We start from the raw sequence: 26,989 nt of genomic DNA on the forward strand, positions 1-26,989 counted from the left end.
TAGCCTAATTTGTGAGGAGCGCTTCGATTGTTACGAAGCTATCTGACGCGTTCCGCGTATCAACAATTAGTGGCTCCTGCACGGAGGGACCACCTTTCGTTCCCCCATAGACTTGCCCGGCTGGCCGAGAATCGCATATGATTTGGCAATTGATACATTTTCGTGTCTCGAAAGCACAGGGCACATTAGAGCAAAACATCCAAGGAAATGGAAAATAAATGTAATTTGCTGAGTTTAGCGAGGAAGACAACTTGAATCAAATATAAATTTCTCAACGGCAGGGCAAATATCCCTGTGACAGCGTCCAATAGTTTTGTTGAGCGTATTAAACGGAGTTCACACACCTCCTAGAAACATTTGAAAAAAAATAAATAAATATAATGTGCGAAGATATTCTGCGACTCTTGAAGACTCCTTGAAAATAAATGCATGCCTTGAATTCCTTGCAAACTAGGGTTGGAGGGTCGGTTTCAGCACTTTCAAAGTAACAAACCGCATCAACGCTATGTCGTGTACACTGCCTATCGGGAAAGTACATTATCTTTGGAAAGTTTCGCGAAGCGATTGCAGTGTATGTAGCGTGTTCACAGCCACTGATGCCGGACTTGTTTGAATCGCCGTTACCGTCGTCTCGTGGTTCTAGACAAATCCAGGTGAAGCGCCCAAGCCGTACCGGCACTTTTTTAGTGACACTCTTGTTTCTTGCTCAGTACTTCCGGTTTACGTCCCGGGACAACTGGGGAGAAACTTCAAATTAAATCAGAAAAAAGAAAGCACCGTATAAAATTCATGGGTTTCATTACAGATATATCGGAGCATAGGTGTAGTTACACAAGTTGAGTTACTGAAGTGTCTGTAATAAATATAATTAATTAGAAATCACTGATTACCGCGCAGAATCGTACACTTTAGAGACCCACCGCGTGAGCACGACTTAGGCGAGATTTCTGGAAACCCGGATGTATAAAGCGGAAGTAATGACGTCACACACAAGAAGGTGGCATGATATTTAAGCGGCAATAAATTGAAAACAGTTGCCTCCGAGTTCGGTTCGTGCGTTACGTTCTCTGTGTGGACATTCAACCCTATGTACAGGCGTACAACAATACAATCGTTCCCTGCAATGCTTGCAGTGGCGTTTACAGCAAGTTGTATTGCTTTTGCCTCGTGCGCTGTTTGTTGCCATGGCTGATGCAGCCTTCTGCTCGTCGCCGCATCCGCTGCTGCTTCCGAGTCGGCCCGGCAGGCGATTAGATGGTTGCTCGGGTGCCCTTTTAAAAGAGGAGATGGGGGCAGATGCGTTTTTTTTTTAATGTGCCCAGCATCTTGTTACGGTCCCGGTGCCTCGTCGCAAGCGTTGTCTGGTGAGTCAGAACGCCGATGACCGCCAGCGTTTCCGTCAGCCTCGTTCCCTCTGGCTCCATCGCGTCGTCGCCTTCTCGCTCACGCCGTGTCAACAAGGGAGGAGACAGGATCTGCGAAGCTGCGGCTTATGCTTACGGAACCCGAGTTGTAGTAGTAGTAGTACAGCTCGTAGCGTGTGCCTAGGCGTACTACGTTGTAGGCGCATGGATCTCGACACCGGAATACTTGTACGAGAATGCACGGGTGTCGACATGGTGCGACGCGCGTTCAACCACCGTTGCCATACAAGACGTCTTATAGAAAAGAACATAACAATAATGAACAGATGGTTTGCATTACGTCATCGTGGCCGAAGCGTTCGTGTTCTAGTACGGTTAAAATCTGCGTCCTTGACGTCCCGGGAAAAGCTATCGATTGCGGGTGGGTCAATATTAATTTCTTGTTTCAAGCGGCGCCCGTACACATTTCGGTGTATGTGCGTGCCACGCCTTGCCACATGGCGTGCGATATATGCGAGTTATATTGCCACACCGCTATATAACTAAAGTTTCTCATCGCTTGTCTTACATTCTTGAGAGTTATTCCTCGGAAGTTTTAAGAATGACAGCCCACAAACAAATGTCGTGAAACAAAACAGCGACACCGCATGCCTTTTATGTTAAGTTAGACTGCAATATTAAACGTGTAAAAAAGTAACGAGACCTCAAAATGTTTTTTTTTTTTTTTTTTTGCGCGGCTGTGCACTGCCTCCGGGATTGGCCCACGAAAGAGGCCGCGTTTCTACGACAAAACTCGCCTTCGTGCTTAGCGTCCGCCGTCAGCGTTTCCCAATGAACATTAAGGTGACATAAGCTGCAGTTGCCGGGATGCGTGAGAAGCAGTGAATGAATCGCTGAATGCTATCGCGTTCCACTCTTAAAGGCGAAGCTTAAGCCTCCTCCAAGATTTTTGTCTGGAGAGGTCTTTCCAGCATGTCACCTCTCGACGGTTAGAACGGTGGAACCTAGAAAACCCAAGTGCTTTGACTTGGAACTTGGTTTTTAGTCGTGCCACCAGAAATTTGGCGACGGTGCAAACGCGTGGTGTGGAGAGATCGGTGCTTGGTTTTAAACAGAAATGGTCTGCCAGCGTGCGTGTCGCTGCTGCCGTCAAGTAAGTCTCGCGTCAACTTTACAGTCGGCATGCTTGCTTCCTGGGGCGCGCTTTGGTCGAAAGTTGGCCGTGTCTCTCTTGTTCACTGCACTCCCCAAGCTTAGGGAGAAGAGGAAGGTGCTAGGGTTGGAGGAGTATACGGAAACAGCGACGCGTAAACTTGGTCGCGCCAATCCAAACGTGACTTTTTTTAAAGTTTTCTTTTGGTGTCGAAGCACCGCCCCCCACCGTGTGGATGGAACTAGATAAAACGGGTCGATGTACCGTACATGGCCCACGTGGCGGAACATTGACGCAGAGCGTTCGGTATTGAAAGCGTGTCTCCTGTCGGGTCGACGAGGCGCGAAGATTGGCGTGCGTGTCTGTGCGTGCTCTCCTCTTGTTTTGCGTGTAGAGGGAGCGCGGCCTTTGGCGTTCTCCGCGCCGCACCGCTGCGTCCGGCGCGCGATGATCGGCTCGCCGCCGGGCCACGGGCGAAGTCATGCGTGAAACAGCGCGCCGGCGGCTTCGATGCCGGCGGGCATCGTGGGCCCACCCACTGCGCCAAGAGCGGCCGGCTAGCGGAGCCGATGTATGCAGAAGTGAGAGGAGGGGGTTTCGGAAAGGTTGCGAGGGGAGGGTGGGCCAAGGTCGGAGCCGTTTAATAAAGGACGCACACCGCTTTCCCCGTTTCCTCTCGGGGCTGCATAGCGCATGCGGCCGCGGGTCCTTTTTGCGGCGTTCATTGAGCTTTCTATTGGTGACGCTGCCTGTGTGCGTTTGTGTTTGTCCGTCTGTAGTCTACCCTTGCCCTCTCCACGCCCTCCCCCATCGGAGAGAGTGGAGGGCGCTTCTTTTTTGGAGCGTCCTGTAGTTCGGTTGAGCAACCAAGCAGCCCTTCGACTGCTCGTGTGTTAGGAGCTGGTGTTGCGCAACTCGTCTGCGTACACGTGACGCTTCGCTAATGCCCCTTCGTTGTGCTGCACTCGAGGAGGAGGGGGAGGGCAGTTAGTTGCCGCAGCGGCCGCTGTCAGGCGTTGTGGCGTTTGGCAGGATGTTGGTGAGGGAGACGTGTCCCCTGATTAATTTGCGTAACATGACCCGCGTTCGCGATGTTGAACTAACGAGCAGGTTTGCTCGGCATGAAGCAAGAGTGAGCAACTGGGATAGTTGGTTCTGGTTGAGCCTAGACAATGTTTAGCTTCCGCGTGAACTTTCACTGCACTGGGGAGTTGCCGAGCTGGTGAATCGGCATGCCCCGCGTTTGTGCAATTGCTGCTAGAAGCAGTCGACTTTGTGTGTGTGCGTGTGTGTGTCGCAATACTAACCTTGAAAACGGGGTTTATGTGCACTTATGTTTTCTGCCTAAATAGTTGTGATGAGCACAGTTATACACTAAAGTGAGAAATGACTCTTTTTGTCTTGGCATGTGAACAGTGGAACAACATTCTTGCCAGCATGGGAACACTGTCATTGCACAAAACAGATGATTGCAGTCACCGTATCAGTGTTTCGCATTCTGATGAAATATTTCGTTAAACTGTGCGAACATGGGATTCCACGTGTGGGCCACGGGATACATGCTGCATAAGACATTGCCACAGCGCCAGTTCTTTTGTCTTTCACGCAGTGTAGTTTTGCCGATGTGATGAACGCTGTTTTAAGAAATCAGTAGACCAGTCTGCCTTCATCGGCGAGCATCGCAGCTGTGTAAAGTGCAGTGCTGTTCAATTGCTGCACAAGGCCCTTTGTGGGTACTTTCCAGCTGCGCTTTGGGGCACCTCTATTGGCCATTACGCTGCAGTAGCTCCACAGTAATGGTCATTACTGCAGCGGTGGCTTAGAGGTAGAGCATCCGTCTCGCGTGCAAAAGGACAGTAGTTCGAATCCCGGTGCCGCACAATTTTCCACCAGATTAAAAAAAAAAAAATCTGCGTGTTGATAAAATTGCATAAACAGGCCTGGAGTGCGGCCTGATCCCGGTGACCAGAACTGGTAACGCACTCCCTCACCAGAGCAGGATTGGCCACCCTGGTGAAGTACTTGGCCACAACCTCCTATATGAATACAATGACCAGGGTAGTTGGAGAAGTATGGGAGAGGCCTTTGCACTGCAGTGGGCGTAACCAGGCTGCTGCTGATGATGATGAATGGTCATTATCATGTCAGCAATGAAATAAAATGCCCGTGAAGTACTGAAGCAAAGGAGGATCACATAAGTCGGTACAAAACCTCAGGCCTCCTTCCATTGGCAGAGAGAGATACTCCACCCAACTGTGCCGCCATTAGATTACTGAAGGGTCGAAGATAAATCATCATTGCTTCATGCTGCAGTTGTTGTGGCACCTGCTAAGTTACGTGATGTGACGACAAACCAACACTACAGTGAAAGTGCTAGTTATAGTCGCAAACCAATGCTGAAGGGCCCCAGGGGTCGAAGTTAATCCGGATACCTCCACTGTGACATCCCTCCCACCCAGTGTTGCAGTTTTGGGATGTAAGGCAATTTTTATAGTGACCCCACTGGCAGGAAGTCAAATGGGAAACCCGTCGTGGTGGCTTAGCGGCTATGGTGTCGCGCTGCTAAGCACGAGGTCACGGGACCAAATCCCGGTCGCGGCGGCCGCATTTTGATGGGGCAAAATGCAAAAACGCCAGTGTCCTGTGCATTGGGGGCACATTAAAGATCCCCTGCTGGTCGAGATTAATATGAAGTCACCCACTATGACATGCCTCGTCATCAAATCGTAGTTTTGGCACGTAAAACCCCAGAATTCGGCAGATGGGACAATAAGGGGAATAAAGGAGAAAACAAGTAGGTTTCCCAAGCCATATTGTTTGCACATGGCTGTGAAGTTTTTTGCAACTGATAGTGTGAAGAACCTCGCAAGCCGGCATGTAATGATGTACAGAAATAATATTAGTGCGGTGGCTATTGCAGTCATAATTAGTGCTGTGGGTGAAACTTGTGGAGACTGATTCTGCTACAGCAGCAAGCACTGCACTTGTAATGATGAAGCGACACAAAGGAAGGACTGAGTTGCGGTGGTCGCAGCCACCGAGTTGGCTGAGGCACTGCATAAAACCACAAACAGCAATTTTCTATTGCGTTGTGTTTTCTTTAAGGGTTTGGGTGTACACTACTATTAGCATCTTTTGAGAAAGCAACAAAAAGTTCACTGGCGATTACGATACTCGCTAATGCTCAATTTGAGCACAGATCCATACGTGTTTTCATTTCGCCACATATTGGCTGGCACAGAAAGTGTCTCGTACAGCACCTTCCAAACGGAGCGAAGTGTGGCATGCCTGCCTCGCTAATCAGGAGATCTTGATAGGCAGCGCGTGGGTGCGATTCACAGCAGCCGCCGCAGACAGACCTCCGCTCATGCAGCGCTTTGTTTCCATAGGGACGACGCGCACCACTCTGGCACCAAATTATAGCCACCATCGCCGCACAGCTCGTCTTACGCGACGCTTCGCTTTTCTTTTTACGCTTTCTTTCCACCAACGGCGAGAGTGGCCCTGCGTCGCGGGGAAGTCGTGCCACCAGTGTCAGCGGCGACAACACCCAGTCGCTCCTTTGGCCTCGTAGCCGGTCGTCATCGCCCCTTGCAGGAGCAGTGATCCCCGTAACACTCTGGCACTGCAGATTGACCTCAGCAGCTGACGCCCGACGAGCGCAGCCCTCCCACCTCACGACACCCACCTCCCCCCTCAGAAGTGCATATGATAGCCCACGCGGATGTGGATGCCTAGGCCGCCGGGAACTCTGCGCATGCGCAGGCCATTTCCCATCTGCTCCTCCTCCACTTTCCGCCTCATGGTTCTGCTGCACCCTCCTCCTGCGCTATCGACTTTCTTTCATCTCACCCCTCGTTCGCTTTCATTCTTCGCGGCATTCGTTAGCTCGGACTGTTTTCATTACCGTAAAGCTAGCTTCCCCATGGTGCTCATTGCCAAGCTGATGACAGTGTAGCCGTTTATGCCATAAGGGAGTATGAGCAGCTTGCTTGTACTATGACATGAACAATGTAGTTATGGCTCTTATGATCAGACCAGTCAGAGAGAAGCCCCAGCATGTGCACTTTGTCTTCATTTGAACCTTGACTGGTGCGGCCATTCTCCAGATGTGCAATGAAGAGAAGTGCACTTGTTAATTAGGAAAAGGGTCCATTGGTGTGCTGCTGGCCACCTCGTATACTAGGGAGAAAGTGCGCATAGGAAGTTCTGAAGATAAAATTGCCAGTAAAATTGCTTCTGCAAACAGCTGATCCGCATGCACCGCGAAGTACACAACCATATTGTATACATCCAGTTCCGTCCCTGCTTGATTGTACAGTGGACCTTGAGATGTGCAAGAATAAACGTACCCAAAATGTGCCTCAGAAGCTCTTAAGCTGAGGTTATTAACCTCCTCGATGTTTATGACGGAAGGTGTTGAAAAGTAAAATTTTTTACCTAATTTAAGAGAACACCCTTTTCTTCGTTCCATTTACTACTACTACTACTACTACTGCTGCTACTACTACTACTACTACTACTACTACTACTACTACTACTACTACTACTACTACTACTACTACTACTACTTTGAGGAAGGTTGTCGCAGTGTTCATAGTCACCATGGACCCGGATCACACCACATTGCACGGTCCTCAAGGGTAATGCCTTGTTTTTTCCGTGTTTTCAATATTTTGGACCTAGTGTGTCTTTAGTGATCAACAGGGCCCCACTCATTTCGTGTTGCGCTGAGCCTGCTTCGCAGAGCAGAAGTTCTTGGTTAGGTGCCACTTAGCAGCAGCAGTTGCACTTCCTTCGTCTCCTGCCTCTGAATGTCGCAAACTGCACAGACGTCACGGTGACAAATTTTTGCCCCTTTCGTCACACCTGCTTCCGACTGCCTGAACGTCCGTGGACCATGGCGGAGCGTGACACTTTGTCTCTGTCGGGGTTCTATGGGTGTGTCGCAAAGGGCTGAAAGCCAGGCTGGGCCAAGGTTGGCACCCCGTGTGGGGTGTGCTCTCACGTGGGTCGTTTCCTTTGGCACCTTCAAGAAGACAGTGTCCCCTGCTTGTACTCCTTTGACGGTTTTTTGTTCTTTGTCCTCTGCTTTGTCTTATCTGTCTCTCATTCTTTTGCTTTTAACTTGTTTCGTTTGCTTTTTCTGCTCCTGGCATTTTGCCCAGACGGCGGGCTGTGTGTGTGCTCGTTTTAGCTGTTCTTGTTTTTTCGGCGCTGCGTCGTATGTTCTGCCGAATTTTGTGGGTTGAACGGCACCATGTGCTCGGCACTGCAGCATGGTTCAAGGCTCCCTCCCGTCTCGCTTGGCCTCCTTCTCGGAAGGCGGCATATAACGGCTGCTCGTGTGTGCGAGGGAAGGGGGCAAGAAGTGTGCGCTCGGGGGCCCCCTCGTGTTTTGAGATTTTGGGAGTGAGCCACACTCTCTCTCTTGTGGCTCGTGTTGACTGCTCATGCTGCACGTGTTGACTTGGATGGTTTTTCTGGATCCTTGTGTTAGGTTGGATCTTGCTTGTTTCTCCAGTTTATTCTGGTGCACACATACGAGGACACACACTGGTATAAAACCCTGTTTTGAGTGCTTAAATATACGGGAGAATAGGAATAAATGCATGCATTAGTCCGAATTGAATTTCTAGTGTAAGACAAAAAGAGAAGTGAGAAATAGTGAGTAGTAGATGCATAGCAGTTATGGAAAACTCAACAGCAGGGCTATTTGCTTAAACACACATAAATAAACTGTTGATCGTTTGTCTGCTTATCTTTCACTACGGTTGCCTCGCAATTTTTTTGCACAACTTAGGTGATGGGATCACCAATAAAAGACTGATAAATAATTAGGCTAAATAATAACAGCCATGCGCTGCCTAAATATCCCTATTATAAGCTGAGCAAACCCTGTACAGCATGCAAGAGTTTTGTTTTGAAGAATGCTTTTTATTTCGCTCTGTAGGGAGTGTATTGATCATCTCCCACACACCATTAAGCTAGTTGGTGTACGATGGTTCTAAAACTTGTTTCCCTTTCCTTTCTGTGCAGGCAAGGATAGCGTTTCTACAGGGTGAGCGCAAGGGGCAGGAAAACCTCAAGAACGACCTCATCAGGCGAATAAAGATGCTCGAGTTCGCGCTCAAGCAGGAAAGGTATGTTTGCCAAGGTCGTTCTTTTGACTATCTTTACTTGAATTGTTCCTTCTCTTAGCTCCTGTGTTCACTGCATGCTTTCCCACACATGGGTTTACGGGAGTTGTCAGAACTGGACTGCCTCAGCTATGTGCACTATGCTGGGTAAAATTGCTGTTATATGCAATGTATGTTACTTTCAAGCCTATTTGCATGCGAATATGCATGATTGTTAAGTAGCGGGCAATGTAACCCATTGAGAACGAATTTCCTAATTTCCTTATTCTTTTTAGCACTTCATTCACCGAAAGATTGCCATATCTTGCCATATAATTTGCATAATGTGACTCGCAATCCCGTTAACTTTAGCAAATTCAGCTTTTGTGCCAAACTTTTTTGAATGTCACATAAGTTTCTAAATGAATAGTGCTAAAATCATGACAATATAGTCGCACTGGGACATAACGGGTTTGATTTTGTAAATATGCGGCATTGGCTTTGTGCCTCCTGCTTTGTGGGTTGGGTGCTGAGGATTGCTGAAGCTGTCCAAGCACAGATTTTTTGCTTTCATACAAACTTTGGTTTAAGATGAACAAAAATAAACCTTGGATTACTGAGTAAGTCACTTTAGGTGAAAACAAGCATTGGCACAACAGAAAGGCTGTTGTCCAGTGCTATTTCAGTTCAGACTCCACTGGACAGTCGTGGTATGGGCGATCTCATGATGATCTCGTTATGTGTGGAGAGGAGCTTTGTACCTTGCCACCTTTTGTCACAATGGGTAGTAGTTTGTTCTGCACCATGAATAGCAGATATTTTTTCAGTTAGCTGCAAAGGGTGTAGTAGCTAATTGTACACCTCATTAACACCTTTAAACACATTTACACACTTTGTTAGTGTTCAGTGAGATATAATTTCAACGTTCATTCTACCCTGTAAGAGATCGGCTTGTACGATACCTCAAAGAGTGCTCTAGTAATGCAAGGATCTTCTGCAGGCCTTCATTACGAATTTAAGCTCTTTTGAGCACTTGAATATTTGAGCTGCTTTGCTCCAAGAGCAGCTAGCCATGCACCTCGCCTTGGTAATTGGAATGTACATATTTAGTGTGCATTAGATGAAGACAGAATGCAAGTTACTGTTGCGCTTCTTTCTCGCATTATTTTTAAAGCACATTATTCAGGTATGTGATGGTCTGTTTAATTTTCTCTCGGTTCTAAGAAATTTTCGCTGTTTATGGCATTGCATGTTGAGTCGGAGGTATGTTTGATTTCTCGAGTGAGATCTCGTTGAATGCACCTTGATTACATGGATGTTGAAAATTTTTCCTTTTCTCCTTTCTTTAAAATAATCAGTAAAATCTATCTGATTTTAATGGCATTCGTGTAAAGCTTATCTGCAGGCATGTATGAAGCAATGGGCATGTTTTTGTTCCCTGCTCTGCCAGATCTTGCCTTGGCTATTACCTTTTAGTGTGGCTTATTTTGAGTTTAACTGAATGTTTCCTTTGGAAGGAGCCTCTGTCGTCTTGCTGATTCATTAGCAGCTATAGTGATGTCAGTAATTTTCTTGGACTTGCTGCGCATGCTCGGTTATTGTTTCTAGGCTGAGCACAAAGCGGTTGCCCAGTGATTACAATCTGCCTTCGCTAGCGGGGTCCTTCAAGCCTCGACCTGGGGGTTTGGAGTCGAGCAGCCTTACTATTCGGTTCCCCGAGATCACCTCAATTTACATTTTTCTTGTTTCTTTCTTGTTTATTTTTCTACTCCCATGAATTCTAAAAAATTGGGCAGTACTAGTTCAAAATTGGGGATGGGAGGGGGGGGGGGGGGGGGGGGGCAGGATGAGATTGGCCGTAAGCTGCTATCACCAGGCTGCCTGTACTCCTCTCTCGGTTCTGGCGGGAAAAAAAATGTGCCGCTGTGTGCGAAGATTATGAGATCTGAGGGTGACCCTTTGTGCTTGTGTGCGGAGGGAACGCCAGGTTTTTAACCATTGCAGTCTAAATTGTGACAGGGAACCTTGATTTTGGTACCTTGAGATGATATCGAGCAGAGGCAATTTATTCACAAGGAAATATCGGTGCTTAATGAAATTCAGCTGAGTTGGCTTGAATTGTTGAATTTTAATAAATCCATTGTTTTGTTGGAGAGGTTATCAAAATTAATTAGCCCGACCAGACAGGTAATTAATAATGTCAGAAGGTTTAAGCTTCCTTCATAGTAGTTTAGCACGATGACTAGCAAAGATATTTTTCTGTAGCTCTGCAGGGTTTAGTCTGTAATCACTCACCTCGTTAACACCTCAATACGTCTTATTAGTATTGAATGCAATATAATTTCAGCACTTGCACTGTAAGAAAAACATTTGCCTGTGTGACACCTCAGACAGATAACTGTTGCTGCAAGAATATTCTACTGGCCTCAATAATTTCTAAGTTCTTGTGAACATTTGAAAGCTTTGAAGTGCTTCGCTGTAAGAGTAAATTGCCCTGTATATTGTGTTCTGATATCATAGGCCAGGATCTGTCTTGATGTCTTCTTTATCTAGTGCGCATTAGAACAACTTTATCTAGTGCGCATTAGAACAATAAAAGCACAATTCCATTGCAGGCTTTCAGCTCGGATTATCAGTAAAGCACATTTTAACTACTAGTGTGTTATTCTGAAAAGAATCCTTAGCAAGAAATTGCTATATGATCATTGCTTAAGTGGCATTCGTCTAAAGCTTGATACCTCCAAGCATGTATGGAGCAAGGGGTGTGTTTTTTCCATTCCTCCCACTTGACTCGGATACCATTACCTTTTTTATATTTTGAGTTTTACCGAGTGTTTCTGCTGGAAGTGCTAGTAACATGCTTTGTAAAATCTATAATTTTATCATGGAAGCCACGATTATAGGGGTCTGCTATTTTTCTTCGTTTTCTTTTAGAACTTTATTTTACTTCTTTCCATCCGTAGTCAATTTAGGGACATACTTATGTCAACTGAATACGGATACAGTCGATCGATTTGGACCTGCTAGCAGGGAGCGCTGAAACTAAAGCAGCAGCGGAAATTTCAGCCGCCATTACATGATTATTTTATAAACTGCATGAATTTCTCTTTTCTTCTTACTGCTGTGATGCAGATCATTCTTACTGTGAATGTAGAGTAGCGTACCTTTTCACAGTGTCCCTATGATACAAAGCCAGCAAACCAATGTCCTGGGTAATGAAACAATTTTGAGTATTTTTCGATGAATTTTAGTATCCTTTTACTTTGATGGTAGTACGTTTTACATTTTAAGGTATGCAGGTCTGCGCCAACACCCTGCTGGTTCATTAACAGCCCAATTGAAATGAGTCATTTTGTTACAAGTCATTTGCATGCTTGGTAAATGTTTCTCGGGTTAGGCTGAGCACTAAGTGGTTGCCCAGTGATTACAATCTGCCTTCGCTAGCGGGGTCCTTCGAGCCTTGACCGGGAGGTTTGGAGTCGAGCAGCCTTACTATTCGGTTCCCTATGATCCCCCTTGCTTTATTTTTTCTTTTTTTTTACTCCCATGAAATGTATCCTCAAAATCTGGGCAGTACTCAAAAATGGGGTGGAATGGGAGATTGGCTTTAAGCTGCTGTCACCAGGCTGCCTGTACTCCGCTCTCGGTTCTGGCGGGAAAAGGAATGTGCTGTTGTGCGCGAAGATTATGAGATCTGAGGGCCACCCTGTGTGCTTGCCTGTGGAGAGAACATCCTGTTTTTAACTGTGGAAGTCAAATTTGTGGCGCAGGGAGGGTCATTTTTTCCTTTGATACCTTGAGGTGACATTGAGCAGAGGCAGTTCATTCGCAGAGAAATTCAATGTACTGTTTAATGAAGTTCAATTGAGTTGGTCTTGAAATGTTGGGTTGTAATTAATCCACCTTTTTGGTGGGGGATGCTTAATTAGCCCAAGCAGACAGGTAATTCTGTCAGAAAGTTTAGCCTCCTTGGTAGTATTTTTAGCACGATGACTGGTAAATCTTTTTTTCGTGTGACCATGCAGGGTATAGTCGCTAATCATTTTCCTCATTTACGACTTGAAACACCTTATAAATATTGAATGCAATATAATTTCAACATTTGCTTTGTGAGCAATACGTTCACCTGTGTGATGCGCCCCATGTAGATATCTATTGGCGCAAGAATATTCTGCAGGTCTCCATTAATAATTTAAATTTCTGTGAACATTTGAAAACTTTGAGGTGATTCAGTCTAAGGGTGGATGACCCTGTATATATTGTCTTCATAATGTGATTGGCTAGCCAGTATCTGTCTTGACATATTGTGTATCTAGGGTTCATCACTATTCCAGAGTTTTGGCTCAGATTAATATCAGTAAAGCACATTATGCTGGTCAGTTACGCTTAAAGACCGTCTTAACAATAAAATAATCCTCAAGAGATATTTGCTTAATTAGCATCCATGTGTAAAACCTAATATCTGCAGGCATGTATGGAGCAATGCAAAGGTTTTCTCCCCCGCCCGTTCCCCCCTTTTGCCCCAGCTAATACCTTTCAATGTAGCTCATCTTGAGTTTCACTGAATGCTTTCGCTGGAAGCGCCTTACATACCCATTGACTTTTAGAATTTTATCATGAAATGCTCGATTTACATAGGTTCTTTGTCATTTTCATATTCACACGAATAATTTTACTATTTCATTTGCATCCACTTCAAGGCAAAACTGATTTCAACGAAACACAAATACAGCAGTTGACTGGTATTTCAGAGCCTGATTTTTCCTACTTGCTTAATTATTTGGCATCAGCACCACCACTAAAACTGGCATCAACGCCACCACTGCTGTTACACGAGTATTTCATGAATAAATTCTAAAAGTATTTTTGTTTTTCAGTGATGCAGATCATTCTTTGTGTGAACATGGAGGAGGCTTGTGCTTTTTCGTTGTGTCCCTGCAATACACTCACCAGTTTTTCAATAAACAGTCAATTTCCTGAGTAATTAAGCAATTTTTAGTATTTTTTAAAATTTGACTTCATTAACGAACCGGCAGCTCTGCTGTTTCATTAACAGCCCAAGAAAGCTCAGTAATTTTCTTGGCGGTCATGTGTACTCTCTCTCCTAATGTATCTGTCATTAGGCTGAGCACAAAGTGGTTGCCCAGTGATTACAATCTGCCTTCGCTAGCGGGGTCCTTCGAGCCTCAACCTGGGGGTTTGGAGTCAAGCAGCCTTACTATTCGATTCCCTGAGATCACCTCACTTCCTTCCTTTTCTTTGTTTTTACTCTTTTTATTTTTTTTTCTTCCCCCATGAAATTATCCTAAGAAGTTGGGCAATACTAGTTCAAAAATGGGGATGGGGGGGGGGGGGGGGTGCAGGATGAGATTGACCGTAAGCTGCTATCACCAGGCTGCCTGTACTCCGCTCTCGGTTCTGGCGGGAAAAGGAATGTGCTGCTGTGCGCGAAGATTATGAGATCTGAGGGCCACCCTGTGTGCTTGCCTGTGGAGAGAACATCCTGTTTTTAACTGTGGAAGTCAAATTTGTGACACAGGGAATCTTGCTTTTAGTACCTTGAAATTATATATAGCAGAGGCAGTCTGTTCACAAGGAAAGGCAGTGTTACTTTTCATCATAGTGTGTGATTTGCATCTTAAGAACCTGCACTTGTGAAAGCCGCTTAGTTTTTAAATGTTCTTTTCGTACAGGTTGGGGGGGTCTTTAGTGCGCTGTGCGGAAGTAATTTGGGACATTTCTGTTCACTTGCTGTGCTCTTCTGTCTGGTAGATATCTGGGGTTGCTCATCAGGTTATCAGTTTATCCACGTTAGAGGGTGTGGTCATATGCTGGATGTGGATGGTTGGTCAAAAATGACACGTGGCACGGTTTGTACACCTCCTTGAAATCTTGGAAAAACTTTTTAATTTGGAAAAAGAGATCCCAGAGCCCTCAAAGTTCCTTGAAATTTGAAGTGCTTCTTGAAAACTTTGGTTGTGGACAAATTTGGAAAGTTCAAAGCAACCACGTCTGCGTCGATACTGTGCTATGGGCACTGCCTCTTGGGAAGGGATCCTAAATATTTTCTTTTTAGTATTGCTAAGCGATGCAATGTGGCACGTCCACATCCAAGGACAGGCTTGTCTAAGTTGTCATAGCCATTGTGGAGCTAGATGAAGCTGCTAAAACATACCACTATTTTTGTTCTTTATGTAGTCTGTTAACACTACAGCCACGTGGCTCCATTTTTGAGACCTAGGCTCTAGAAATGCCTGGCAGAAAGCAAGTTTCAGCCATTTGGCTTTAACACAATGAGTATCTTTGGCTGAAGCTGGACACTACTAATTCTCATGCTGGAAGGTGACTGATGTTATTACTCTGAAAAGCCCCCTAAGAAAGCTTGAGGTGTGTGTCCAACATAGGAGCTACTCAGTAACAAGAAATTGCAACTAAGGAGGAATTTTTCCTATTTCTTATTGTATGTACGAGTAAGGTTTGTTTCCCCCTGCTCAAACTTCGGCATTCTTAAAATCCTTGAATTGCCCTGAAAACTTCAATGTATTGTTCTATGTGAACTCTGAAATCATTTCAGCACAGCGTAATGTTTTTCATTATTGGACTAGAAACCTCGTAGCCTAGGCACATTAGCGCAACTGGTTTTGGTGTTTGTGTAGTTAGTCCTAGCATGAGTGACCGTGCGCCACTTTGTTTCGAAGCAGGAAATAGTTTGCAAGCTCTTTGCGGCTGTGTGACTCGGCCTGGAGTTTATAGATTTGCAGTGTGTGTTTTAAGTGTAGAACTATTCGTTTTCGTTTTTTGGCAAAATATTTTGGCTCTAAACTGAATTTGGCTTTTGCTTCATTTGAACCAGTGAACCAAAACTTCTTATAGACTGGGGGCATGTTGCCCTTTTGCTAGCAGCTCTGTGATCATACAGTGCTGCTTGACATGCAGCTGGCATGCCTTGGCAGTTTTGGTGCAAGCTGACCGAAAGGAATTTTATTGCGAGATAAGACAATGAAGTTGTGGGCTTTTGTCTTGCATGCCCAGTGCTCCGATTAATTCCTCCTGTCCCTGGATGGATGGTGCCTCTGCTGACGGCACACTTTGCATGCTATTAGGGAATGAAGCTGCCCTCTGATGCATGTTGGTGATGCCCCGATTTCCAGGATCAAGTCTCACAAGCTCAAGTACGACACGGATCCGAACCCTGCCGAGTTGAAGGCACCAGTCTTCGACGATGTCAACAAAGGTAATCGCTGTACATAATATGCCCGAGCCACAGCGCCTTCTCTTTGTGCCTGTGTGCGGAGCATGGAGCAAGCAGATGTAGCCTGCTTTTGTGGGAAGAGCCTCTTCCGAGTTCTTTAGTTTTGGCTGACTGCAGTGTGCATCTTAGGGCTATATTTTTAGAGAGCAGCTCTCAGGTGCCCGCTCCTGTGGCGAACGTTGGCGTTGTCCCTCGTAATCGAGTGAATGAGCATGGTGAAAGATGGAAGGTGACAGCGAAGAGTGCGTGAGGAGGAAAGCGGAGGAGCAGAGTAGTCTCAGAAGGAAAGTATGCGGCAGTCTGCTTTCCTCACGCGAAGGCGTGAGAAAAGCAGAGTGGTGCACGAGACTGCGAGATGGTGCCATAGTATTTGTAATTTGATTGTATGTGTGACGTGAATTGTGCAGTACTTTATGGAAGCCATGTGGGCACTGGCGATTACACTGGAACCTTGGAGTCGTGTGTGAAAGCCGACGCGCTTGACCCGCAGATAAGATTTTGACGATAGTCGACTCTGCTCGCCGCTATTGTTCTGCTTGAGTGTTACTTATTTTGCAGCACTTCACTTCGTTTGCAACATGCCGAACGAGGCAGATTGTCCGCACTGGCCAGCCAAGTATATAGTGAAATGAAAACATGTATGGAGCTGCACTCAAATTTCGCCTCGGGGAGTATCATAATCGTCAGTTAATTTCTTACTTACACTTCATGCAGGCTCCTGTAGACAAGTGTAATACAGGGCAGAGACTGGCATTTTATGCTGCACTTTGCAGACGTGATTGTAGCCATTCGGAGCAGACTGCTTGTAGTAGTCTTCTGCATTAACAGATAGAAGGATAGAAGCTGGACCTACTGGCTGTGTATATGCCCTTGCCTGAATACTAGAAGCCGGTGTACTAGTTTCCTTTCAGCAACACGTCTAGACAAGCTGTAGCTAAATTCATTGTGAATGGCACAGCACACACTCAACTTGGCTACGTGTGTAACACAGCATGGAATCTGGAAAAGCCTGTTCGTATACGGCCATATATGCACCATTCGTGAATAAAATAATTTTACCTCCTTGAGAGATAAGGTCAACTTCCTCTGTGACACACGGTCGTGCCAGCACTTTGTTGCCGTCCCTGTAGTGAACCTTAAGTACCAACATTCGTTGACAAAATGGCACCGCATGTTTGCGAAGCCCGTCTGTCGTCTGCTACCTACACTCATCGAAACTGCGGCGTAGAAAGTGTAGTTTTTATGCTACACTTCCCCCTCAAAAAAATCATTTGGTTAGGTAAGCAGAGCTACAGTTTTCCTGCCCTGATTAAAATAAATGGCGACTTCATGCACTAGTTACTCGTGTAGCCAGTGCAAGTAAAAAAAAAAAAAGCACTTTTGCCCTTTGCTCAGTGCGAAGGGGCTGCTGCCTCATTCATTAGCGCTGCATTAGGCAGGCTTACCTTTCATACGCTGTTTCGGCACCCCTTTGTAGCCATCCTTGTGGGCGTCCCTGTTTGCTGCTTTGTTGTCATCCAGGCAACAGTAACTGGCTAAACTGACCCTTTTGATCTTCTCTTCCTTGCAGAAGAGCCCATGGATGGCGAGCTATTCATCACGAGCAACAGCAACGTGTCGTGGAGGCAAGGGCGCCAGCTTTTAAGACAGTGAGTGTCGCCGGTCTTGTCTTACATTCATCACTACATCACTGTCACTACATTCCGATCTACAGATAAGAACCCTGGATTTGGCACTATAAATTGCATGACAGCTTTCTGTGGCAAATTAATTCCCACATATGTCATTTCGGTGAGCGTCTTTTTTTTTTTTTTTTTTTTTTTTGTCAGTGTTATCCAGGCTTAAAGGCAGCAGCACTTACTGGCCCCCTCAATTCTGACATTTAATTATTTTTATTTATGAATACATGCACGCATGCACGCACGCGAGTTGCCGACCACGTAACTATCGGGTGGCGCGGCGTTGAGGTTCCGGACAATAGGGATTCCCCTGCCTCGTACAGTGAACTCGGTAAAGCACTTTTATCTGGGGAGGCGAAAGTATCTGCCGCTGCACAGTAAATTGAACAGGCCTCGGGCATTGACACTCAGACTCCTGCAAGTCGGGACATACCCTAGCCCCGCCCTCTTACACCAGATCTATCCCGAAATTCAAACGTCGAACACTTGCATGCTATGCTCAGACTTTGTCAACTTAGATCGCATGCTCTGGTGGTGCCCAGCATTATGGGGCAACGAAGACGTTAGGTCGTCCAAATGGGAGGCAGTCCAACGGGCCCGCGACGTGGCGGAGAGGCTAGGTCTTTCTGTCCCGATGTGGGAGTGACCCGCTATGTGCTAATGCACGTTCCGATGGACCTCAATAAAGTTTTCCCATTCATCCATGAAGAGTATCTTACCACGACAAGCAGACATAATGAAAACTACGTAGGTGCACCTAAAAAAATAAGTGACTCCTATGGTGCAGTGTTGTAATTAAGTGGTGGTACAAGTACTGTCACTAGAGGGGGTCGAAAGATTCGATGACATTGTCGAAGTGTCTGCTCTAGCGAGGTGCCTTGTTTGACCACTGTTAATCGCTTCAATGCTCCCTCTTCCTGTGCACCTCTCTAGTGCTGTTACTAAACTACTGAAATAAGCGGGGCTACCATTCCATTTGTGTGCAGTGTTAACGCCAGTAGATATTGAGCTTGTGTGTACCCCATGCCCTTGGCAGGTACCTGCAGGAGATCGGTTACACGGACACCATCCTGGACGTGCGGTCGGCGCGGGTCCGGACACTGTTGGGGCTTGGACCTGCGGCCAACGCCGGCTCTGGGAATGCGCCCGACGACAAGGCTGTCCACCCGGCCGTCAATGGCAGCAGTGCTGGGGGAACGGCGCCTGGGGGGGAGCCTGTCAAACGTCCCTCGGACACGCAGAGGAGGTGCGCTGGCTTTTGTCTGTTGAAATGTTTTGTATTCAAGGCCTGCCACTAGTAAAGCACTCGCACAGTGAGCTTCGCCTTCAATGATGCTGGGGCTAGAGATCCTTGATCAGTAACTCGGGAAATGCTTACTGTGAGTGCTTACCAATTGAATGTTCGTGCGACAGAATTAACTTGTGGTGGACTTGTGGTTCTCATCAACTTAGTATGGGACTGTAGTTAGTTAGCATATTGCAACAAGGAAGGAAAAAGGTAGACTGTATTTACAAAAATGCTCTATCTGTTCCAACGCGTAGTATGGTGAATCCACATGCGAAAGAAGGTGCCCCCTGAGCTTCATATGGTCGCTGAGATTGGCATCCCTGTTGGCATAATTCAACTGTCCCGTTAAAATGTTAGTTAGCCAGGAAGCAAAAACAACTGTCGTGGAACGTCCATCGCTGCAATCGCACAGGAAGTTGTGTTGCGTTAATCTGAAAGTTTCGGTGGAAGTGATGGCTAAATGTTACACCCGCTGTTTACGGAAGGACATTGTCTGCAAACTGCTAAGCAAATTATTTGTTATACTCCGCAGTAAAATGCGTACTGGGAGTCTAGTGTGGTCGATGTTTGGCTGCTAGAGCTGCAGTTACAGGAGGTCTGATGTACTACAGTACTTAGTACTCAGTACTTTACAGTTGCTCAGTTGCAGAGACATGGGTGCACTGTAGTGAACAGATGAGGGGTCTGTGTTCCTCGGAGATGATGAGCAGCCTAACCTAGGAGAAAATGTGTATCGCACATCTCGTAATGCACCAATTTCGCACGTGAAACCTCTGTCATACGAGCACGCAAAAAGTATTTTACGTGAGTGGTCTTTTACCAAGATGAAAGACTTTTTAATAAAGACGCGTAGCGCAGCAGACGCACGGCACTGACAATCTTTTAGTGTTTCCTTCTGGACACGCTACCGAAAGCATGGCGCTGGCGTTCGAAACTAAATCGGGCAAATTAATGTGATCTCGAAAAATATCAGTGAAAACTTGTTGTACTACACATTTTTGAATTAAGTTTTAACTACGCCAGATTAAGAAACGTTATAGCAAAGATTTATTCTCGTGCTTTAAAAAGGGTTTGCAGGACTAGCCAAGTGTACAAGTGAGTCTGGCAACATTGGGCTTCTGTTATCGCGTTGACTGCAGCGTTCCCGCCATAGGGTGTGCACGTAACAAGTGCAGGTTGTCTTCCCACAACTTGATAAGTGTCCACGTATCCGTCTCCGACCATTGTAGCCGCTGCTTTTTGCGTGCACCCAGGGCTGTTCCGTCAGCGGCGTTGGCCATCAATGCTCGCAATGCCGTGTGCGGTTTTTGTCGTCTGCGCAACGTTTGTCTGTAAGCATCATCATGTGACATGCACAACCCGTTCGACCTGCTTACGAGAGTACTGAAGAAAATGAGCATTACTGGGTTTACTGCACCTTCTGCGAGGCACAAAATAATTGTTTTACAATGAGCCTAGGCGGCATAAAAATGCGCATTTGCTTACTATTTTATATATATATATATATATATATATATATATATATATATATATATATAGATAGTAATTGCTGGCGTCCGCTGGTTTTGAGGCTACTCCTTTTCAGCTGTAAAGGAGATCGACAAACTCCGTTTCCAGAAAAGGCTGCTTCTGAAGAAGAGATTACTCCCTGTCGTGTGTCTGCAGGCAAAACTCTTTTTCGGGAGAAGTCTTTTTGTTCAAAAGACTTTCGAGTGCCCGTGTGACAGGGGTGTAAGCCAGCTGTTGTTAGCAGGTATTAAAATTAAAGTCTGTACTGTCAGTGAGAAATGAACACATAAATATTGAGTTTTCTGCAGTACAGACGGGTTTGTGAACACAAAGCTGCGCCAGGATGCATACTGAAAATGCACAGTAGAAATAGTGGTTTTGTATGCATGTATAGTGTTGCTGATACATTGGCTACTGATGCTTTTTGCCTTTAAATTCTGCTGTAGACCCCCCCCCCAATACGTCGCTGACATGTTTGCATACTGTGTTTGCTGGTTACTATTGCCTATTCCTTTTGGTCATGCGAGAATTGATTGGAGGCATGCTTGTAAATAGCTGTCCTTTGCCTACCACCTACTGTGCTTCTTTTCCTTCTTGTATCTTTTTCTATGCCGTGGCCTCGTGAAACAGTTTTCAGTAGTTTTGTGTCCTTCCTTCTCTTCCTGTGCAGGGTACCAGGCAAGAAGATGGTCAACGTGGCAGAGAATGCACTACTTGACACGGAAGCTTCAGTCTTGGCGACGTTTGACTTCCTGGCCACAGAAACAGTGGACATGGAGGACGACGATGACAATTTTAGGTGAGCTGTCGACGGCACCTGAAGATGGAGGCGGGAGTCTCCAGTATGCCAAGTTGTGCGACGGAGTTTTTCGAAGACTGAAGGAAACTTGCACGTTTCTTATTGTGGGATTTGAACCTGCAAGTAAGAGGGTTCCCGAGAGCAGCTTATGGTTGCATATATTGCCATAGCAGCGCGTGGTAGCAATGCAAGATACGCGAGAGTCTACTGACGGGATTTGTTAGCTGTCCTCGAAGCCCTTGTTTATGGGTGTCGGTGGCAGTTTGATCTCAATGCCTATTTTATGTACTTTTTTCTTTTTTCTTCCGTTCTGTGTGCAATAAAAATAAATGTTTGCTTATTGATGAAGACAGTGTATTGTTTTGAAGCTGTGAGGCATAAAGGGCACCTTGATCCTTCAGAATGCTTTGTCAGCAGCCGTAGATGTTCTTCAATACGCTTGGAATTTCCTCCACGGAAACTTTTTTTCCTCCACGGAAACCTTGTGCTCGCAGTTTTTTTTTAAGCTCTGGGTTCTGTGAAAAGAAAGGGGAAGGGGATGGGTGGCATCATCTTTTGCATGGCCACTCTTGTTGCCATTCCTGGCAGGAGATCTGCCATCTTCTGCTATTGAAGCAAGACACATAGCGGAGTGAAACTGTGAACTTGTTGATGCCCATTCGTGGGAAGTTGCAGAATGCTTAATGAGGAGGCCATGGCGTGGCCGACGGTTGTATTTAGGTTCTGCATTGCGACTAAAAGTATAGGAGTCTGTCACGTAATCCGCAAGTTTCGGAGCTCTGTGGGCCCTACATCCCCTATATCGGTGGCTGTAATTAGAAGCTTCAGACTATTCCCAATGGCAGTGACTGCTGTGCTGATATGTAGCCTGTGACGTCTATAAACTGCAGCAATTTCTTTCCCCATGACTGCGGTGCACTGGGTGTCTGAGGGCGTTGTCTGCAGGGCATAGACCATCCGGCTACGGAGGTGCTGACGTGACATGCGAACAGTTATCACGACTAGGTATTGCCGCCAAGTCTTCACGGCAAATGTCAAGTGTGACCGCAGTAGTTCAAGGCGGGCACAATACCGGTGCCAGCGCAACGCTGGCGGCAATGAAACTCTTGAGTAATTGCTAGACAGTGTCACTGGTATGCCAATCTGCCATGCTGTGTTGACCATTGTACTTGGGCCGGTGTTGAGGTAGTATGTTGCTAAGCAAAAAATTCACAGTAAGCAGGAACCTTGTCTGGATGATAGCACTTGTATCTTCGTTACTTGTACTTGAAATAAATTGAAACAAGCTTGTGAAGCTGAGGCACACAAGCTCTTGTGCTTGTCACCCTTTTACCTGTTTGTTTTCATTGCCATCTCCATTGCGCAAAGCTTAGGCCTAGTGTGACCACTGAGTTTGTGTGCATACAGATGTCACATCTGGGCACATTAAACAATTCTAGTGAGCATCAGTGCCTTTTTCTTTTTTTTACTTTAGCAGGGGTCACGATTGCCTGAAAAAAACTTTTTTTCATCTGTTGTTTTAACTTTGGTCGACAGTGCTCTGTTGCAGTTGGTAAATTCGGCTATTTGCACTCACTGGCACTTCTCGGGGCGACACGAGCCAAATAGTAAAATGGATTTGCAGGCATTGCTGAACTGACGCGCCATTTTATTTGTGTGTCATGTTGAATGAACAACAGCGATAGCGTTCCCATTGCAGCTATTGGTAAGCATTGGTAACCACTACATTAGATGACACAAGGGGTGGGTCATGGGGAATGTCACCGGCAGCTGGAAATGCAAGAGAAATGTGAAGCCACCAAGGCATTCATTAGTAAACAAAGAAAGTAGATTTAAAAAAATAGGTCTGTTGATTTGCCTGGACCAGTTCACTAGGTGCTGCACCCTGGTAGCAGTCCTACAACGATGGCACCTCATGAACCAACGCCGTTCGTTTCAAAAGGGGCCGGTCTGGTTCACAATTTTTCTGCACCCTCCCTATTGAAGGCGCTAACTCAATGCCAGCATGCAGGTGTGAATTGGCAGTACAGCAGACGACGCAGCGCACAGGCGTAAGCATTGTTTAAACCAGACCTGCACGCCTCTGCTGTGTCTGTGCAACACGTGCGTGTGCACCTCGTAAGCCGACCACACCAACAGTTTGGGACCTCTCAAACTTGCGCTCATTAGGCAGACGAAACTGAGGACCACACTGCATTGGCATGTCGACATTCTTCGTTTTCGAGTGCTGTGCAGTGCCTGCACCACTGAAGTCTAGCTGCACCATTTCTGAACTTCTTGTGCCCCGCCTTGAGCTGGTGGACCGTGGTGCAGGCCAATTGGAGGAACTTAATATCTAGACCATGAAGTTCATTCATACTTTGCAGAGTGGTCATTTGATGTGTAGAGAATGCGGTCACACAGTCTGAGGTGTGAAACTATAGTGTCGTGGCCCCTTTAAGGTAATTGTATTGTGTAGATGCAAGATTCATTGCACTTTAACTTGACTTGAGCATACAGGGTGGCATTTCGCCTCTGACACTGTCCGTGGTGCCTTTCTGAAAGAAGCAGTGCTTCTGTCTGAAAGTTATTGGAATTTTCTGTTGTGTACTAAGCAAGCACTCACTCCTATATCACAAAGGCATTGCAGAGGCCACTGCACCGGCCGTCTGTAGACACGGTCGGGCCGCTACATGGGCATTGGCTGTGGCCATAGGGTTGGCAGTCAATCGAGTCAATAAAACAGGCGGGTAAAATTACTAAACCGATATTGGTGTTTGCGTTGTGAGGAGACATTGGCAAAGCCAGTATGCATTATAATGATTCAGACAGGCGAATGTTGCCTTAGTCGGTGGAACTTGCTAAAAGAACTAATGGTGCACATGTGATGATGGTAATGAATGGACCATCATATTTTGTTAACGATGGCTTGATGGAAGCGACTTCAGGGACAGCTTGTGAGGAGCAATCCAGGATTGGAATTGCTTCCTGCAATTTTCTGCATGTCATTATTCCTTTCCATGTAAGAGCTTGAGTTCCCCATGTTTCCACAGAGACTCATGCATCCCGTGTTCATCACAGACAGCAGGAAATACTTGGAGATGTGAGGCTCCTAAACCTAGCGCTGCGCTGTGACAAGGGTCTGAAGGCGGTTTGCACTGGACTTACCGTTGAATAAAGTTTTTGACATAGTATATATATGATGTAAATTACATATGAAAGTGAGTTATGGTAAAGGAAAGTAAGGTGTGTTGAAAGTAATTTGATTTACTGATCCATAGCTTTTGTGTTCTGTTGCCACTCCTACATGGGTCAACTATCGGCTCGCAATCTTTTAAAAATAAATCAAGAACTCTCTTTCTGCATGAATTTTCTATTCTGCTGTTAAAAGAAAAAAAAAAGTGCTTAATCAATACCCGCATAGGCTTTGACTGCTATGGGTTTTCAACGCATGCTCAACAAGCAAGGAGCCCATTTTGCGGTCTTTAGTCTTTGATGTAGTCTGTGCAAAAGTAGCGTGTGGGCCACTATGGGCGATTGCCTGCACAGTGACTTGCGGTAATAGAAATCCCGATGTAGAGATGCAGCCCACTGTAGTGCTTGACTTTTTGAGATCCCATAGCTAGTGTTACTTTGCTAGGATCACATTTTCTCTTTTGACTGTAATGAAAAAAAAAAGGGGGGGGGGGGGGTTTTATGAAACATTTGGTTGCTAATAGCTTTTTCGAAGTGCAACAAATGAAATTTGTCTGAATAACACATTAGCCGGCTTTAAATTCAGATGCTACTTATTGGCAATATGTTGCTGAATGTTAAAAAAAAAATCGTAATGTGAAAATTGGAAAGCAGATTATCACTTATCATTAATTAATGAAATTAATTCGAATAATTAGTGCTCTTCAGACACCATAAGCTCTCCATTGCTGTCATTGTCCTTTGAAGACTCCTCATAATCAACATTGAGGTCCTCTGAACCAGAGTTCATAAAACATTCTTGAATTCATTGTACAAAAAATGTGTGGGATTCTTGCACCTGTCTGCCATGTCTTAAAATGAGATATGCAAGCAACATGAACAGTCGAATAGCTTTGTCATGCCATCTCTTGTATAAAAATAAATAAAATTTTAGTGTAACCAATTTGAGTAGATGGCACAGCCATTGTACGTATGTTTCACGTTTATTAATTATCTCGGGCATGGCCAGGAATGTGGGGAAATTGGTGGCTAGAGTAGTTTATACTCGGGAACAACTCTTAAAGGGTTAAAACCTGCTTCCCTTTCAATTGCTTGATGCAAGTTTCATTATTGTCGAGCCTTGTGCGGTTTAAGTGCGAGGCTTGGTTATTTTCTTTGTTCCTGTCTTTCTGGGTGCGTGTGATTGAGTCGAGATTTTTTTTACAAACGGCACTCGTCGTTCATCTGTTGCCCTGCAGTGATGAAATGGAAGATGCAGTGTCCGCGGACGACGAGGCGGAGGAGCGGATGGACAACAGGCGAATAAAATCAAAGGTGTGTAGTAGTGCATTCCGGTGAAACGCATAAAGTTGTCTGGTTGTTGAGAAATTGGACGTGTCAGAACAGTAGTGTTACTGTATTGCCGTTTTGAGGTCCTGTCCAGGTAGGTTATAACCCAATAAACTTGGCTTAAAGTAAATGTTCCGCCACTGGAATGGAAAGCAGTTGAGATGACTATAAGACTGTTTCCTTAAGAACTTCTTATGCAACTTGGTTGCGTATCATTTTCTTAGGCTTACGGCCAGGTTCACACTTCCCACCAACTTTCAACGCTATGCTCACAGGCCTCGGCACAATGAAAGTAACATGCCTCAGCGTGGTCTTGGCATGCTGAAGCTTTCTGTATACAGGCAGCAATGCCACAGCACAGCCTAGTGAGTGAATTGAGCACATTTTGGAGGAAATGCTGCATATCCCTGGTGCCTCTCGGTGCTGTCTAACTCGAGGCTAGCGTGTCCTTCTTTTTCTCCAAGGCACAACAGCATGTGGCCTGTGTGAACAGGCATGGTTGCAAGAGTGCAAATGCTCTTGAGTTTCAGTGTTGTCTTGGACAGGACACTGCTTCACTTACTGTACTCTCGCAATGCATGAAATAGCAGAGTTTCTTTCATCATTGCGTTGCCATCTCATCCCTCCAAAGCCTGGCTTCGAGTCACCCAAGGGAGCGTTATAGAGCAATCTGGTGAGAATTCTGGTAATTGTGGCCAATGTGCAAGTCTTCAATTCATAAGGCTGGCATGCAACCATTGAGCAAGCATTGCAAGCATTGCAAGCCTTGAGAACATTGCTTGCTTTGCCTCAACGAAGGTAGCAGTACTTGTTATTTAATTTGTTTTTCCTGGTTGATATATGACAATTCAATATGGCTGTATGCTAATGTTCGTACTCAGCGGTCTATCTAGGTGAAAGCTGCACTGAGGACATGCATTTTCACCAAGATCAAAGCCAGTGACAAAAGGTGGTAAGGATGGAAAGGAGATATACAAATTGCTACAGTTGCAACCTGCTGTGGATTTGTCATCTTTATCCTCTTCACACACAACATCTTTGTGCTTGTTGTAGTAATGGTGCTTGGTGCTAAACGAGCTGCCATCTTTCTTTGCAGGTTCTAGGATCCGGGGACGAGCTAGGGGAAGCTGACACTGAAAACGTGCTAACGGAGTTTGACTTCCTGGGACCAGACTCTGGCGAAGGCGGGCGGGAAGGTGGCCGCAATCAAGGCGACGGCTCCGAGTGGGGTGAGCTGGCTTGCTGCTCCGCTTCTGCATCGTATCCTCAAACCCTTCCTCGCTTCGGATGAGCTCGTGTCATCCCCGCAGTTTTTGCACATGA

General features: G+C 45.9%; 1 protein-coding gene across 5 annotated transcripts in view; it reads left to right on the forward strand.

Annotated features, from left to right (window-relative positions):
• The window catches only part of Cka (Connector of kinase to AP-1), a 100,421-nt gene that overhangs the window by 41,036 nt on the left and 32,396 nt on the right, over nt 1-26,989 (forward strand). For all 5 annotated transcript variants that reach the window (XM_050180964.2, XM_050180966.2, XM_050180965.3 and 2 more), the window contains exons 2-8: nt 8,557-8,660; nt 15,788-15,870; nt 17,459-17,537; nt 18,604-18,813; nt 21,035-21,163; nt 25,576-25,651; nt 26,763-26,895. In XM_050180964.2, coding sequence (XP_050036921.1) covers nt 8,557-8,660; nt 15,788-15,870; nt 17,459-17,537; nt 18,604-18,813; nt 21,035-21,163; nt 25,576-25,651; nt 26,763-26,895 — 814 coding nt within the window. The remainder of the gene's footprint in view (nt 1-8,556; nt 8,661-15,787; nt 15,871-17,458; nt 17,538-18,603; nt 18,814-21,034; nt 21,164-25,575; nt 25,652-26,762; nt 26,896-26,989) is intronic.

This window comes from Dermacentor andersoni, chromosome 7 (assembly GCF_023375885.2).
Source record: "Dermacentor andersoni chromosome 7, qqDerAnde1_hic_scaffold, whole genome shotgun sequence".
In the NCBI taxonomy this organism is placed as follows: Eukaryota; Metazoa; Arthropoda; class Arachnida; order Ixodida; family Ixodidae; genus Dermacentor; species Dermacentor andersoni.